At 50.5% G+C, this 13,829-nt stretch overlaps 1 protein-coding gene across 1 annotated transcript in view; it reads right to left on the reverse strand.

Moving 5' to 3' along the window:
• Positions 1–740: 740 nt before the first annotated feature.
• SEMA7A (semaphorin 7A (JohnMiltonHagen blood group)) overlaps positions 741–13,829 on the reverse strand; it is a 30,071-nt gene continuing 16,982 nt past the window's right edge. The window contains exons 7-14 of the mRNA XM_014889276.2: positions 12,946–13,085; positions 11,383–11,561; positions 11,176–11,284; positions 9,896–10,094; positions 8,219–8,334; positions 7,484–7,635; positions 6,698–6,765; positions 741–2,307 (exon numbers count right to left, since the gene is read on the reverse strand). Coding sequence (XP_014744762.2) covers positions 1,955–2,307; positions 6,698–6,765; positions 7,484–7,635; positions 8,219–8,334; positions 9,896–10,094; positions 11,176–11,284; positions 11,383–11,561; positions 12,946–13,085 — 1,316 coding nt within the window. The 3' untranslated portion in view covers positions 741–1,954. The remainder of the gene's footprint in view (positions 2,308–6,697; positions 6,766–7,483; positions 7,636–8,218; positions 8,335–9,895; positions 10,095–11,175; positions 11,285–11,382; positions 11,562–12,945; positions 13,086–13,829) is intronic.

Below are 13,829 nucleotides of genomic sequence, written 5' to 3' on the forward strand. Positions count from 1 at the left end.
GTCCTGTCCTGCACGGCAAATCTTCCTCCTGGAGCTGGAATAGCCCCAAAAACGACGCTTGGAGGGGAAAAAAAAAATTAAATTCTCCTGTTGGCTTTTGGCCATGCCGGGAAAAAAGGCTGGAAAAACTGCTGGAATATTCGAGCTTCCCGAAAATAACTCCTGGGACAACGAGGTGACATCGCGGTTCCCCCTCGGGCAGCCTCGAGGCCACAAGAAATCCCAAACGCTCCCGGTTTATGGCGAGGGGACGCCGAGAGCCCCTCCCTGTGTCCCTGTGTGTCACCCTGGCTGTCCCCGTGCTGCTCCATCCCACGGTCCCAGCCGGGTGTTGGGGCAGGGAAATGGGATTTTGGGCAGCCAGACTGGAATTCTGGCTCCCTGCAGAATTCCCATTGCGGCGTCACCTCCGTGCGCTGCTCCCAAACCTCTTTCCCGGGGTTTGACTGGGGCGTTTTGGAGTTTTGGGGGTGGAATGGGAACGGGAACAGCTCGGAGCCCCAAAAATTCCCAATCCCGTGGGGCTGCCAAAATTCCCACTCGCGGCTGGGGAATCGCCCGCTCCCCGCTCCTTTCCCTGCCGGGAATTCTGTGCCAGGCAGGGACGGAGGCAGGGAAAGGTTCCGATCTCGGCTGCCAAACCTCCCCCCCCACCCGAGGGTCCCCTGGGTGCCACCCCCGTGTCCCCAGCGCCGCCCGGGCTCTGCCTCACTGCGCTCCCAGTGACAACCACGGCGCTCTGCTGCTGTTTTTCAACTCTTTATTCCAACCATCCGCTTTGGTTACAGGTCTGAAAGGGTTGGGGAGGTTTTTTTTATTTTTGGTAGCTGTTGTGGTGGGGTTTTTATTTTTATTTTAAATTCTCCTCTAATCCACCCCCGCCTGCTGTAATATTATAAAATCCTATGAGACAGTAACGAGCAGTCGATACAATAAATATCTGTTAGTCCACAAAGTTAAAGTGCTTTGAGAAGGGGTGTAAGAAGCTCAGTCCTCCACTGGGGATGGGGAAAATCTCGGGGTTGTAGTGCAGTAGGAAGCTCTGGCTCGCTGTCCCTGCGCTGTGGACGAGACCCCTCGGGCTCTCCTGAGCTAGCAGGAGCATTGGAAGCACGACCAGGATGTCCCCTGGGTGTCCCCTGGGTGTCCCCTGAGTGTCCCCTGGGTCGGGCCGTTCCGGGCTGGGAGAGGTTTGGACAAGGAGCAGGACCCCTCCCCTTTGCAGGGAGAAAAATCCCGATTTTTCACAGTTTAGTCTCGCTCCGAGAGCTCTGGAAAGGCGGGGGAGGCGAAGCCCGGGCCTGGCTCGGTGGACAGGGACAGGGACAGGGACAGGGACAGGGACAGGGACAGGGACAGAGCCGGGGACAGGCGCAGCCCCCCCGGTGCCCTGAGATCCGCTTTCCCTGAGGCCACCCGGGCCAGGGTGGGAGCGGGACGGCCCCGGCCATGCCCCTCAGCTGCCTGCAGGTTTGTTTTTAGTTTTTTTTTTTTCTTTGTGCGTCTCCAGCGTCTTCTCAGCGCCTCCCGCTGCGCTCCGGGCTCTGCTCCCACCTTCCCTTCCCGTCCCCACACCCCAAATCCAGTCACCTGCCCAGGAGGCTTTTCCATGCAAATTCCCAACGCGGTGCCGATTCCCGAGCTCCCTCCCACACCAAAACCGGCTGCAAATAAAAAAAAAACAAACAACGAACCGAGCCCCCCCCTCCGAGCCCTCCGGAGCAGGAGGGGCTGTCCCAGCTGACCCCGACATCATCCACAACCAAAACCTCGGGAAGCAGCGGGCATCCCGAGCTCATCTTCCTCCTCCTCATCTTCATCACATGCAAGGAGCGGCCGCGCCCTGAGGATCAGTGCATGCACGGCGGCGTGAACCACACGGCGGCCACCACGTGTCACCTTTCTCCTCCCGAGGAGAAATCACAGCAGCGGGCAAGGACGAGCGGGGTTGGCATCAATGGAAGAGCTCAACCAGAGGCAGCAGCAGCAGCAGAAGCAGCTGGAGCCCCGAGGGCAGCGTGGCCGGGCCACGGGAGCGCTGCCACTGGAAGCGCAGGCGGTCGAGCAGGCGCTCCTTGACCAGCGCCTGGCGGAACCCGTCCTCCTCGGACACGCACACGTAGTGGCCGTAGTGCTCGCTCCGCACGCTGGGGATGAAGTGGAAGCAGTCGTGCTGAGGGCGGGACGTGTTGCAGCTCTTGATGAGCACGTCCTCGTGGTACCAGTTGTAGGTGGCGTAGTGGGACTCGATGGAGCAGTTGAGGTAATAGCGGGAGAACGGCATCACCGAGATGTTGCGGAAATCGCCTGCGGGGACACAACGGCGGGGCTGGGTGAGGTGGATGCGCTGTTAGAGGTCTAGGAAAATTACAGCCAGGGAAATCACTCCCAGGCTGAAGTCTCTCCTGTTCTCTCAGCTCCTTTCCCAAGCTGATTACGTGCTCAGCTCCAGCAGGGAGGTTTTTCCCCAGTGTGGACACACATATTTAGAGAGCTGGGGAATCACAGCTTGGAAATTCCTTTTCAGGCCTGGATTTCTCCTGACTCTCAGCTCCATTCCCAGGCTGACAAGCTGACTGCAGCTTCAGTTAGGGAGGAGTCTCCCAGGGTGACAACATGGTGACAAACAGAGTGGAATTCATCACCAACATTAACCCCTGGTGTCTTTCCCGTGGGACACATCCTGAGGTGCTGTCCCAAGGATGTTTTTCCCAATTGTCCCATGAGCTCCTGTCCTGTCCTGGCTGCACTGACACACTTTAAATCCGGGCTGTCTGTACAATAAATTGGCCTTTTTTCCCCAAAGAGCTCCGTGTGTGTTGCTGTCCTTTCTGTCTCTTTGCAGCACAGTGACCACATCCCAGGAAGATTGTTTTGTCAGAATACCTGACAAAGAAATGTTCATATTTATTACACATTGTGCTGGTTTCACCTGGGGACAACGGGCTCAGAGAGAAGTTCTCTCTATGAGAATTTCCTCTGGGAGTTGATGGGACCGATTGAAGGCTGGTTTAGTTACTGACAGCCTGAAGAAGCAATTGGAGAAAGTTACTTTGCTCTGTGAACACACATTTAGAAGGAGGTAGCCTGGAAAAGAAATCTCTTTCTTTTCTGGCAGCAGTGCAGGTAACAGGGCCTGGCTGCACTGCAGGACAGGGGGGCAGGGCTGGGGCCCTGTCTGGGGAGCTGGCATGGGCCAGCAGGGAGGAGGGGTGGCCATGGACAGGGCCAGGACCCCCAGTCTGGGGAGGTGACATGGGCCAGCATGGAGGAGGGGTGGCCATGGACAGGGCCAGGACCCCCAGTCTGGGGAGGTGACATGGGCCAGCAGGGAGGAGGGGTGGCCACCCACAGTGAGTGCCAGGTGAGCCCACGGAGGCTCAGCCATTTTTCCAGCCTGGCCTGATTTCCCGTGATTTTGGCACAGCTCCAGCATTGCAGCCTTGCTTTCCCCGGGTGAAATCTTAACCCTTTCAATGCTCTGATTTGCAGACTTTTCAACCCTGCCCGGAGTGAGAAGGGAAATAATGAAAGAGCTAAGTTTCTTTAGATGGAAGGAGAAGGAGGAGATGCTGTGAAGATGGCTGGAAAATGCTTTTGTGAGATTGTAGGGATGAAATGATATCACACTGAATATTCCTATAAACCATGGAGAAAGACAGGGGGGTTGGAGATGTTCCATTTGATGGATTGTTAATCAAAGGTATCTGTGTTGAGAATCCTTCACCCCCAGGAGAAAATGGGATCTCTGTTTCTGGAGATGAAGAATGAACAGAGAGAAAAAAGATGAAGAGAATTTTTGGTTTGGAGCAGCTCATTCTTAAAAGTAAATACCCCCTGAGTTTAACATGGCCCATAAGCCCAGCTTTGGGAAAGCTGTGAAAATGGGAGGAGCCTCGTGATTTGTGAGGTTTTTTTCCAGACTGATACGACTCGTGAGAAGTAAAGCCACGAGAGAATTGTTTTGGCTTTTTTTTCCCTCCTTGTGGAGATGTTCCTGTAGCCTGACAAGAGGAAACTTCTCTCTCTGAACTGAAAAAATGACCATTTAAGTTGGGAAGTGACTGAAGAAGATTTTCTATGTTTGTCTTGTTGTTATGAAGATTGGGAGAGGGAAGGAAGGAGTGGTCTGAAGATCTTATTCTGAATTTGCTTTTCTTTCTTTATCTTTGTGGAGTTAATAAAGATTTTTTTATACCCTTTTAAGTTTTAGGCCTGCCTTGCTCTTTTGCTCCTGGTTCTGTCTCACAGCAGAAAATGAGTATATTTCAATTGGGAAATCAAAAGTATGATACACACATAGATATAGATAATATAGATAATATGGATAATATGGATAATATAGATAATACAGATAATATGGATAATATAGATAATATGGGTAATATGGATAATATAGAGAATATAGATAAAGACAGATATAGATATATAGATATAGATATAGATATAGATAATAATTTTAAGTGTTATCTCCCTGTGGAACAGAAAAGAACATCCAGTGCAGTGGAGCTGGTTTGGAGTAAATAAAAGAGGGGAAATAACAACTCCACCACATCAAGAAGGAGAATTATAGCAAGGACTCTTCCTTGGGCTGAAATGAAAATGTTTTGGGTTTTTTTTTTTTCATTTTATTAAAATGAATGGAGATTCCTGGAGACCAAGAGGTATAAAAATGGAACATCTGTGGTTCCATTTTCCACTGTGGTTGAGGCTTCTACTCTGGCCAGCAGAGCTCGTCCCTGAAGGCTCTGACAACATCGGGCAGCCCGAAGATTAATTAGATAAATTGGATAAATCAGATAAAAATTGGATAAAAATTAGCTAAATTAGACAAATTAGCTAAATTAGATAAATTTGATAAATTTGATAAATTTGATAAATTTGATAACTTAAACAAATTAGATAAGAATTAGATAAATCAGATAAAAATCAGGTTAATTAGATTAAAATTAGATTAATTAGATTAAAATGTGATTAAAATTAGATTAATTCGATAAAAATTAGATAAATTAGAGAAGTCAGCAACGCCTCTGTGATGGTGCATTTAAGAAGGGGGAAAAAAGGTGCCCAATTTTTTTTCCTCTCTTTGGGTGTGTGGGGGACACTGGGCCCCATCCCATGGTGGCCACTGGGCTCCTTCCCTGCCTGGCTGGGCCAGCACGGGCATGGACCCCACACAGAACCCAGATGGGATCAACTTTTCTGCAGAGCTCAATGAAACTTTTTGATTGATAGAACTTGAGGACAAATGAACCTACAGACACCGATTTCCTGATGCAGAATCTGGATGGGATCAACTTTTCTGCACAGATCTATAAAAATTTTGTGATTGATGGAACTTGAGGACAAACAAACCTATGGACACCCATTCTCTCCCAAGCTGGAGAGAAGGTGACATGAGGAGAACATGGTGACACCAAGGTTGGTGCAAAAGAGGGAGAAGGAGCTGCAATTCTCCGTGGTGAGGATGACAACACAAGGGATGTTTCCCTGTAATTCATCACACAATTCAGCCGTGGCCTGTGAGGAAAGGGCGCACGTTGAGAAGCCGTGACCTGGGGAGCAGAGACACAGAACCCACCCAGCTTCACACGGGAAGAGAACCCCGAGGAGCTCAGCCCTAAAATCTGCACCCCATGAACCCAACGGCCCAGGGAAAAGCAGCTGTGGGAAGGCTGGGAGCCGTGGGAGGGACTCACAGTGCAGCAGGTTTGGGTGGGATTGCTTCTCCTGACAATTAAACCACATTTGGAGAAGTTCCGAGAAATGGAAGGACCCCACGGCACAGCAATATAGAAACTCCTGCCCCAAACAAACTGGAGAAAGATTTCTTAAAGTGACAAACTGACTAAAATCCCTGTGTTGGTGGGGGTGGGGGAGAAAGAGTTCTAAACCTTCATTTTATTCCCATTTTCCTCTTTGAATTCTGAATCTTTCTTCGTACTTTCCAAAGTTTTGAGCCTGTTTTGAAAGCTTTGAACCCTTTGAGTGTTTTCTGCTGATCCTTATCTCTCCCTCATTTCTTTTTCGTTCCCCCTTTTCTGCTCAGCTATAGCAGAGAACGAGTGGAAGGTTTTTTGTGGGTGCTCTGGTGTTTAGACAGCGTCAAACCCATACCAGACATCCAGGACCCACAAACAGAACTGGAGGGTCTTCAAATCCACAAGAGACACCCAGGACCCACAGATGGGGCTGGAGGGTCTTCAAACCCATAAAAGACACCCAGGACCCACAGATGGAACTGGAGGATCTCCAAATCCACAACAGACATTCAGGACCCATGGATTGGGCTGGTGGGATTGTGGCTGTTCCTGGAGGGGTGGAACTGGATCTTCAAACCCACAACAGACACCCAGGACCCACAAACGGAACTGGAGGATCTTCAAACCCACAAGAGACACTCAGGACCCACAGATGGGGCTGGTGAGATCGTGCCTGTGCCTGGAACTGGAGGATCTTCAGGGTCTTTTCCCATCCCAACCCCGCCGCGACGTCACAGATCCCCATAAGGACAGCAGCTCACGTCTGGTGAAGCCCACAGGACTTTTCTCCCAGTTCAAGTGGAAAAATGATTTCCACTGGTTCCATCCCAGTGTGCTGATTCCAGCTCCCCAGCCACCCCTCCAAACCCATCCAAGCCCATCCATAGCCTGGAGAATCCAACAATTCCTCCCCCAACCACGAGGCCCCCGCGTACCTTCCTTGACGTCGCCCCTCTGGCAGCTTTCGTGCCACGAGCCCAAGTTCAGGTTCTGGAGCACCTCCCTGGAGGATGGAAATGGGAATAAGAACCAGGAGAACTTTGGGAAATGGGGTTTGAGGGATGGGAAACCCCGGATCAGGGGGATGAACGGGAATCTCCCCTTCCCATCCCAATTCCACAAGGTTGGAGATGACCAATGAGAGACCCAGCAGCAAGGAGAGGGGCTGGGTGCCCAAAACCCTTCAAGGGAGGGATGGATCTGCACAAAGCACCCCAAACTTTGGAGTTTGGTGCCCAAAACCCTTCAAGGGAGGGATGGATCCATGCAAAGCACCCCAAAATTTTGGGGAGAGGGACTGACTGTCTAAAATACTTCAAAGGAGGGATGGATCCATGCTGAGCGCCCCAAACTTTTAGGGAGACAGGTTGGGCACCCAAACCCCTTCAGGGGAGGGATGGATTCATATAGAGCACCCCAAACTTTTGTGGAGAGGGGCTGGCTGCCCAAAACCCTCCAAGGGAGGGATGGATCGTGCAGAGCACCTAAAAATTTCGAGGAGTTGGGTGCCCAAAACCCTTCAAGGGATGGATAAATTCATGCAGAGCACCCCAAACTTTGGAGTTGGGTGCCCAAAACCCTTCAAGGCAGGGATGGACCCACACAGAACACCCCAAACTTTTGGGCACAGCGCAGCCACCCCAACCAGCCCAGGAGGGGAATGCTGAGGGTGTGGCCGTTTGCCCGGTGGGATGGGGAGGGGGGGAGTGGCCACCACGCACCGGCTGAGGGCCACCGAGAGGCAGGAGCCATTGGCCCAGCCGCAGTAGGGGTCCCTGGCCAGCACACAGCTGTGGCAGTTGTTGCGGTACAGCCCGCACATGTCCATGGGCAGCTCCAGGACGCGGCTGTTGGAGCCCACGTAGAGCACGGCCTGTGGGAGCAGAGATCAGGGAAAGGTCAGGGAGTGTCCCAGGAAGGACCTGGAGCTGCTGGAGGGAGGACAAGGAGATGCTGCAATGGTGGAGCCAGGCTGGGATCGTGCCCGTGGCTGGGGGGGTGGAACTGGAGGATCTTCAAACCAACAAGAGACATGCAGGATCTGTGGATTGGGCTGTGGGATGGCTCACCTGGAGAAAGGAAGGCTCCAGAGCCTCTTCCAGGGTCTAAAGGAGCTGCAGGAGGGCTGGGGAGGGACTTGGGACAAGGGATGGAGGGATAGGACAACCAATATCCCTTGCCAAAGGGATATTGGGAAGGAATTGTTCCCTGGGAGGGTGGGGAGGGGCCAGGATGGAATTCCCAAAGCTCCTGTGGCTTCCCTAGAAATGCCCAAGGCCAGGGTGGACATTGGGACTCTGGGACAGTGGAAGGTGTCCCTGCCATAGGGTGGGGCTGGGTGATCATTGAAGGTCCCACCCAACCCAAATAATTCCATGATTTCTCTCCCAGACCCCAGGCCCCATCAGTCCCTGCCTGACCAACCCCATTCTCCTGCCCCCAGAGCAGGGACTCACCCTGGCATGGTCCAGGATCATGGACTGGATGGGATCCTTGTTGGGGAACACCTGGATCTCCATGATGTTCTGCACCCCATCTGGCAGCTCCACCACCTTGTGGATGGAGCCCTTGTCTGGGAAGAGAGAGGGGACAGCCCTGCTGAGGCAGCCTGGGGGGAGGTGACAGTGCCAGGTGCCTGGGTGATGCCTTGAGTTTTAAGTTTTCCTGTTCTCCTTGGATGTGCTTTTGTGATGTGCTGGGGTGATGAAGGCAAAACAGTCCTAGTCCAGTTGAAAACTCAAGTTTCTCCAAACTTCAGGCTCTAAGCATAAACAACGTGGAAAGGTGGAGGGTGGGTTCATACAAATGAACCAAAACCCATAAAAGTGTGAGATTTTGTGACCTTTCCTTCCATCTTGGAGCCATCCAGGCAGGATTCACAACTGTGGCACTCATACTGCTAGGGTGTGGCTTTTGTAGGCCTTTCCTAGGCCTCTCAATAAATACCCATTTTATTCTCCTTAACTCTGTGTGCAGCCTCTGTTCCAGCTCCTCAAGGCATCAGGATGTGACACCCAGACAGGGCAGGGAACAGGGCTGGGCACCCCCCGTGGTTCCCCCTTCCCAAAGGGACCCCGAGCCCCCCTGAGCCAGGGGGAGGGGAAGCCCAGCTCGTGCAGGGGTTGGGACCCCCAGGTGACCCCCGTGTCCATCCCACAGCCCTTCCTGTTGGATCAGCCTTCCCAGGGGTCCCTGCAGGGCCTTGGCTGCATTTAAATCCAGGATTCTGGAAAATCTCTATTGCTCTTTCTGTCCATTTCTCTGTTTCTCTCTATTTTTCTGTTTCTCTCTAACTCTATTGTTCTGTTTCTAGCTCTGTCTCTCTGTTTAACTCCATTTCTCTCTAATTCTGTTTCTCTATTTCTCTTTATCTCTATTTCCCTATTTCTCTCTTTAACTCTGCTTATCTACTTCTCCATTTCTCTCTCTGTTTATCTCTGTTTCTCTCTTTTTCTCTGTTTCTCTCCATTTCTATGTTTCTATCTCTCTTTTCTCTCCAACTCTATAGCTGTTTCTAACTCTGTCTCTGTTTAACTCCATTTCTCATTTATTTATTTCTGTTTCTGTTTCTCTGTAACTCTCTTGCCCCGTTTCTCCATTTCTCTGTTTCTCTACTTCTGTTTAACTCTCTTGCCCTGTTTCTCTATTTCTCCATTTCTGTTTCTCTATTTGTTTAACTCTCTTGCCCTGTTTCTCTATTTCTCCATTTCTTTGTTTCTATCTCTCTGTTTCTCTCTAACTCTGTCTCTCTGTTTCTCCATATTTCTCTGGAAAATCCACAATCCAAGCCCAGCCACCCACCTGGAGCCGGCTGCACTTTCCTAATCCCAAATCCAGGATTTCAACCCCTCCCTCCGGGAGCTCCAGGGAGCAGATCCCAAGGATGGGAGGGATGAGGAGGAGCAGGAAGAGGACGGAGCTGCTCCTTTGGGAAGGATTTGTGCCCCACAGCACGAGGGCTCTGCCCCCTCCCCCGTTCCTTGGGACGCCGCCCGGATCCCCCCGCCTGTGCCCACGCAGCCAAGCTGGCATCGTTCGGCTGTTCCCGAAATTTGGCAGCTCGCCTCTTTGCCTGACGAGCATATGCCAGGCTGGGAAGGCGGGGGATGTCCCCTCGGAGGTGTCCCCCGTACCTGTGGCCAGGTAGAGCACGTTGTAGCGCTGCCCGTCAGCCGCGGCCACCTCGTGTACCCCGATTTTTTGGTAGCGATGCTTGTTGTGGAACAGGGGGCTCCGGGAAGGCCACAGCGGCTCCACCCGCTCCTCCACCTCGGGGTGGCTGTCGGCGATCTTGAACGTCTCGCTGGGCGTGTGCTGCCCGGAGGGGACACACTGCGGCCAAAAAAAGGGGACAAAAAAAAGGGATCAGAGGCGGGCGGGGCGCTGAGGATGGCGAGCGGGGGGGGGGATGCCCAAAGCTGCCCTGGGGGTGTTGTCACCGCGCCATCCAAAATCCTCCATCGGTGTTGGAGTGGGTAAATCAGGAGTTCCTCTGAATTCTTCAGAGAGAAATCAGAGTGCAGGGGTTGAATGAAAGGCTTCGGATGGGTTGAAGTGTGTTAAATTGCTCACACATAAGGCAGAGGTGAAAGTTTAGGTTTTAGCAGGAGGGAGCAAGCAAGTAAGGGAATAAATTAGTAGATGGGATGAATAAATAAGTGGAATAAGTTTTAAGTGCTTTTAGTGAATAAAGGTCTCGGATGCCAGAGAAGTAGTAAATGTTCTAGTGAGGGTTGAGAAACATAGTCCTGATACTGGTGTTTCCTTAGAGGCTCCAAGAGCACAGTTTCAAACATAATAGAGTTAAAAATATTGCTTACATTTTTCAGATAGAACAAGATAGGCCATGAACGTACTTTATACGCAGCCTGGTGTGCTAAGAAATCAGAATTCTAATAGATTAAGAAGATTTGAGTTTGTGTCTTAGCTTGTTGGGAAGTTTCTATAAAAGAACATGCATTAGAGAGAGCTGGTGCCTTTTGCCACTGCATTTTGCCATTGCATTTTGCCATTGCATTTTGCCATAGCTTTATGCCATTGCATTTTGCCATTGCTTTATGCCATTTAATTTTACCACTGCATTTTGCCATTGCTTTGCTTTGCTTTTGCCTTTGAGACTGACGTGCTTCTGCAATAAACAACTTTATGGCAACTGTTAATTGCTTGGCTCATTTGAAGAACACAACCCGACTAAGTTGGGTGCCTAAGGGCACCTGGAGGGTCTAACCTCCAGGTCTGGTGCTGTGCTTTAAAAGGATTTTAAGCCTCTGTCGGGGGCCTCATTGACGTGTGCTAAGGAGAAACCGGACACCCCAGCAATTGCTGGAAGAAACAAGCACCAATAAATAAACGGGATCTTTTCCAGCCTCCCTTCATCCCCAGCTCCGTGTCCCTTCCCCTCTCCTCTCCTCACCTGGCCAGGTTTGACCTCCGGGGCGGGGCCGTTGTAGCCTTTGAGGCGCGATGTGCGGAACACGCTGTCGATGTCCCCGAAGGAATAAACACAAACGGCGGAACTCCCCCTGCCAGGGGACAACCAGAGCGTCAGGAGGGGACAGCTGCCACCCCCCCGGGCTGGCAAAGAGGGCTGCGAGGCAGGGTTTGGGCCAGGGCTCCTCACCAGGTGTTGGTGAAGAGCCCGTAGACCTTGGAGTGGCGCCAGTCGCCCGCGGGGACGATGAAGACATCCTGGAGCCAGTTGAAGTTGCCCTTGGTGATGGGATCCACGCAGATCAGCGTGGCCTTGAGGAACGTGGTCCACTTGGAGGCCGAGAGGGAGCTGGTGCCACCCTTGTCCTCCTGGGGGACAGGGACAGCACGGAGGGGATCAGGGCTTGGATCCCAAAAATCTGGGATTTTTGAGCTTTCTGGCACTGACCCCCTGGAGAACACTGCTTTGGACCTGAGGCCTTGGAGAAGGCTCCAAATTTGGGTGATGGAGTTAAAATCACGGGTGTGTAGTTAAATTGATTTCACATAGTGAAAGCTTTTAAATCTGAGGGTTTTATAATAAAGGAATAGGTATGGGAAGAGATGGAGGATTTAGGATTTTTTTTTCAGTGCTCATCTTCTCCATGGTTTCAGGCAGTAGTTTCTGGTTGGACAGTGAGTGCTGCACTGAGGGTCACAGGAATTTAATTATTGGGTTAAAAGTATCAATAATATAGGTGTTAATTCTCTGTTTAGCTTTAAGAGACCTTGTAGCAGCTGCATCTCTCTCCATTTCACTCACTTCTAGCTGGTGGCTGGAAGTGTTACTGAACTTTGTGTGCTTTAGATAAGATTTAATCTTATCAAAAATTTAAATTTCTCTCAGAATCACTGCTCCAGTGGATACAGGAGGTTGCACGAGCTGACAATCCAGACAAGCACTTATTTGATTGATATTTTTGATATTTATGCTTATTTATCGATATTCATGCCCTTGCTTGATCTTTGGAGTCGGGGTTTGGGGGGGAACACCCACAACATCCCAATGGGGAGCTGCAACCCCAGTGTGATAAGCACATATTATTATATTAATTATTATATTATTCTTATATTATTGGCTTTTCACAAATATTAAAATGAATGCTAGATGTATAATGTTGGAAAACTTTGCTGGATGAATCTAGTTTCTTTTAGTTCTGCTGTTGACAAAACTTAGAAACAGTAGTGTGATAAATATTTTGTTTTTCTTGGACTATAATAAGGTACAAAGCTTCTGTTCACCTAACTAACTCAGAGAATGGTAAAAAGATAATCAGGATTTTCTTCACATTCTTGAATTATCGGACACCAGAACCCCAGGGAAGGAATTTATTGATCTCCCATTATCAGGGAGTACCAACAGGTTGGAGCCACGAGGAGAAATAAGAAAATTGTTGATTTACAGGTTGGAGGGGGTGATTTTGAATAATTCATGAGGTTCCATGAATATGCAACACGTTGATGCATTTAAGGAAGTGTTTCCTCAGTTAGTGTGTGCTCTTGGCCGAAGGCTTTGCTTGATTTTTTTTTTTTGTCTCCTATCGTCTTTTATTACATTTTAAATTTAATTTTTAATTTTTTTTTTACATTTTACCAGCGAGATGGAGCGGGGAAATTCTCTCTCCATAGCTGAGAGAGGCCAAGCCAAGCCTGGGCTATGAGCTGGCACGTCCCGTGTCACCCCCTGGCTGTCACCTCGCCCTGTCCCCTGTACCTTACACAGCTGAGCCACCCTGGAGATGTTTCGGGGAGCCTCGGGGCTCTTGTCGGGGTTGTCCTCGCGGAAAAAATAATAAATCTTGTCCTCGTGAGGCTCCTCGTGCCTCAGCGTGGTGGCCTTGACAAACTGAGGGTCTGCGGAGGGAAGGGACAGAGATGGCACCCGCGAAGCCACCCAGGGGTGGCGACAGCGAAGGGGACACGGATGTGGCGCAGGGAAAGGAGAGCTCCGAGCCTGGCTGTCCCAGAGCCTCATTCCCTGCAGGGAATCGCCCCCGGCATGGATTTGTCTTTACAAACAGGATAAAACAGCGCTGAGACAGAAAAGAAACGACGGCAAGGATTGCACTGATTGATGAATGGAAAAAAAAAAAAAAAAGATATTTGCCTTTACAGACAAACTGTAGGTTTGCTGAGAAATGAAATTGGGTATTGGAAGGTGAAAGAAGCAATGGGGAAAAACTCTGAATGAAGAATTAAAGATTAAAAGGGAGGGTTGTACATTAGAGGGGAATCTCAGGTATCAGGAGCTCCGGGAAGTCTGCACCTCTCATGTACCTCAGCCAGTGGGGAAAGAGAGAGGGAAATAAATTGGGATAAAAAGGGAGGCTGCATCCTCCAAAAATATGAGACACACCCCAGAGGAATGCCCCATGGCCTCTCCCTTTATTCCAATAAAGTTACAGGACTCCTCTGTCTCCTTTTTGGCCATAAACCTCTGGTTTTGGGGATTAATTTTCCTGACATGGGGAAGCCTTGGCAGCCACGGAAACCCAAATCCCTCCCGGCCCTGGGAGCTGCTGTGGGAAGGAAAAATCCGTGCTGTGTGCTGGGAAAACCCCAGAACACCATTCCCAGAAATGCCAGGATGGATTCCTC

This window comes from Sturnus vulgaris, chromosome 13 (genome assembly GCF_052056855.1).
Source record: "Sturnus vulgaris isolate bStuVul1 chromosome 13, bStuVul1.hap1, whole genome shotgun sequence".
In the NCBI taxonomy this organism is placed as follows: Eukaryota; Metazoa; Chordata; class Aves; order Passeriformes; family Sturnidae; genus Sturnus; species Sturnus vulgaris.